Raw genomic sequence first — 2703 nt, 5'->3', positions numbered from 1 at the left:
TTATGCCGAAGCCTCCAGTAATAAAGGTAAAAATCCAAAACTGAAAAAAAAAATTCTTCATATTGTCACACCGCCATCCACACAAACTAATGTAGAAGTGCGTCCCTAACCCTGTCAGTCACTTTTACACAATCAAATCTAAGTCTGGGGCTTGATATATATGTCAGAGGACATGCAAATGGGGCCCACTCTGTGCTGATAAAACCAACCCAGCCCGACCGTGCAGCTGGGAGTCGAGCCCCAGCCCCAGGAGTCCCAGGTGTTCCCATTCTGTGATCAGCACAGAACACACACACCTCACCATGGAGTTTGTGCTTGGCTGGGTGTTCCTGGTTGCTCTTTTAAAAGGTAATTCATGGTGAACGAGGGACATTGAGTCTGTGAATGGATATGAGTGAAACAGTGAATGTGTGACAGATTCCTGACCAACATGTCTTGTGTCTGCAGGTGTCCAGTGTGACGTGCAGCTGGTGGAGTCTGGTGGAGACCTGGTGAAGCCTGGGGGGTCCCTGAGACTCACCTGTGTAGCCTCTGGATTCACCTTCAGTAGCTATGGAATGAGCTGGGTCCGCCAGGCTCCAGGAAAGGGGCTGCAGTGGGTCTCAGGAATTAGTTATAGTGGAGGTAGCACAGGCTACGCAGACTCCGTGAAGGGCCGATTCACCATCTCCAGAGACAACGCCAAGAACACGGTGTCTCTGCAGATGAACAACCTCAAGACCGAGGACACGGCCACATATTACTGTGCGAAAGACACAGTGAGGGGACCTCACTGGGAGCCCAGACACAAACCTCCCTGCAGGAGGGGATCAGCACCACCAGGGGGCGCACACTATGCACAATTCTCCTTTGTGTTCCCAGGCGCAGGTGCAGATAGAGGTTACAGGCAGGTTTCCTGTCAGGGTCTGGGGCTTCCTCTCCACACAGCAGTTTCCCCAGGGAGCCTCCCTGGTTATATGATTCTGTGTTTACCTATTAACTCTCTGAATTAGCAACTGGGTTGTCATAGGGAAACTAGACTAACATGCACAAAGACACAGTTGTTTGCACTTGCTTACTCTGGTCCCTCAACATGAGTGAATTACAGATTTCCTGAGGCACAACAGCTGCACCTTTACAGGATTCCCAGATGCGCTCCCTGTGCAGCCAGGATCACAGGATCCCACAGCTCCTTATCCTCACCCAGCCCTTGTCCCAGTCAACCAACGTGACACTTTCTTCATAGCCCTTTGCTACTCAGGATTTTAAATGAGCTACAGCTTTATTCAATTACTCTAAAGGAGAGACAAACAATCTCCATGTATTAGTCAAGATTCCCCTGAGGAACACAACCCAAAGGTCATTGGTTTCCATAACTAAATAGTTTGAGAAGTCCCATGATCTACTGTCACAAGCTGAAGACCCAGGAAAACCAGTGATGTAATTCTTGTCTGATTCTGAATAGTGTCTGGTCTCAGAACGTGGAGAGCTGATGATGTAACTCTCAGAAAAAGGGCCAGAGGAGACCAATATTCCAATTCAAACAAGCACATGGGAAGTAAAAACGAGGGAATTCGTCCTCCATCTGCGTCAGATTCTATTCACAAATTTAATGGAATGGGTGGTGCCCAGGCAGAAAGAAACCATGGATGGAAATGCCAATCTCTTCTGGAACACATCGCAGACATCCACAGAAACAGTGGTGAATCTGGGCACCCATGACGCAGTCAAGATAACCCAGGAAGTTAATAACGACAAGTCAACCTCCTGTAAACGTGGGGCTCAAAGACTGAAGATTTAAAAGTCGATCCCATCATTGGGGTGGAGTCTGGTGGGCACAGCAGTGCTCCTGTGGAGGAGGGCAGAGCCCATAAGGGGAACTGTGGTCTGAGTATCCCCTGGGTCACATGGGGAGAGACAATTCCCTTCCTGCAGTGCATTTGGGAGACGGGGCATTGGCTCTCATACGACAGGAGAGCTGACAGACACCATTAAAATTCCCTGATCATTAGCATAGGAGCCTCTTCTGAGAGCAGCTAGCTGGATGCTGCCTTCTGGTTGTTCTTCACCATGTACTCCAAGCCCCTAGTGTTCATGCAACTGACAACCTGGGGTAAACCAGCTCCAGGCACAGCACATCAAGACCCTCTCCCAGAGGATCAGTGGGGTCCCTGTCATATTGAGTTCACACAATTTGGAGTTTTCAAACCCAGCTAGAGCTCCTGCGATAAAACATAAGAGCCCTGTGCCACCAGAGGGGCCAAAGGCTTGGACGCACACAGGGTGAAAGCAATTCTGATGGAAGCCTGGGACCCACAAGTGTTCTCTCTGTGTGAGGGCTTCCTGAACAGGGGAGGCTGGGAACTCCAACTCCAGGGACTAGACAGGGAGCTGATGCCAATATTTCCACCCACCAATAAGCATGGACAGATTTCACTCAGCAGCACAGCATCCCCAGTGGAAGCTGAGCCACTAACACCAAGCTCCACATACTCCAGCCCCCATCAAGTGTTTGCTTACTAGGAAAGAGTGCCTGGAAACCAGACCACCACTGCATCCCTTCCTCCAAAGACCACCGTAAACCCCCACACGCACCAAGTCAGCTGATCATACAGTGAGGCATATCCTCACCTCTAGGGGAGATAGGAATTAGCCTCTTTTAACAAGCAGACCAAACTCACCTAGTGAAAACTCACAACACTGGGCACAAGGTCCAACACTCCC

General features: G+C 49.9%; 1 gene segment (V, D, J or C); it reads left to right on the top strand.

Moving 5' to 3' along the window:
• Window positions 1–206: 206 nt before the first annotated feature.
• On the top strand, window positions 207–1007 carry LOC123584396. The segment is given in 2 exon segments: window positions 207–348; window positions 448–1007. Coding segments are annotated over 2 exon segments (591 nt in total).
• Window positions 1008–2703: the final 1696 nt, after the last annotated feature.

This window comes from Leopardus geoffroyi, chromosome B3 (genome assembly GCF_018350155.1).
Source record: "Leopardus geoffroyi isolate Oge1 chromosome B3, O.geoffroyi_Oge1_pat1.0, whole genome shotgun sequence".
In the NCBI taxonomy this organism is placed as follows: Eukaryota; Metazoa; Chordata; class Mammalia; order Carnivora; family Felidae; genus Leopardus; species Leopardus geoffroyi.
This window is presented reverse-complemented; position numbering and strand designations above follow the sequence as displayed.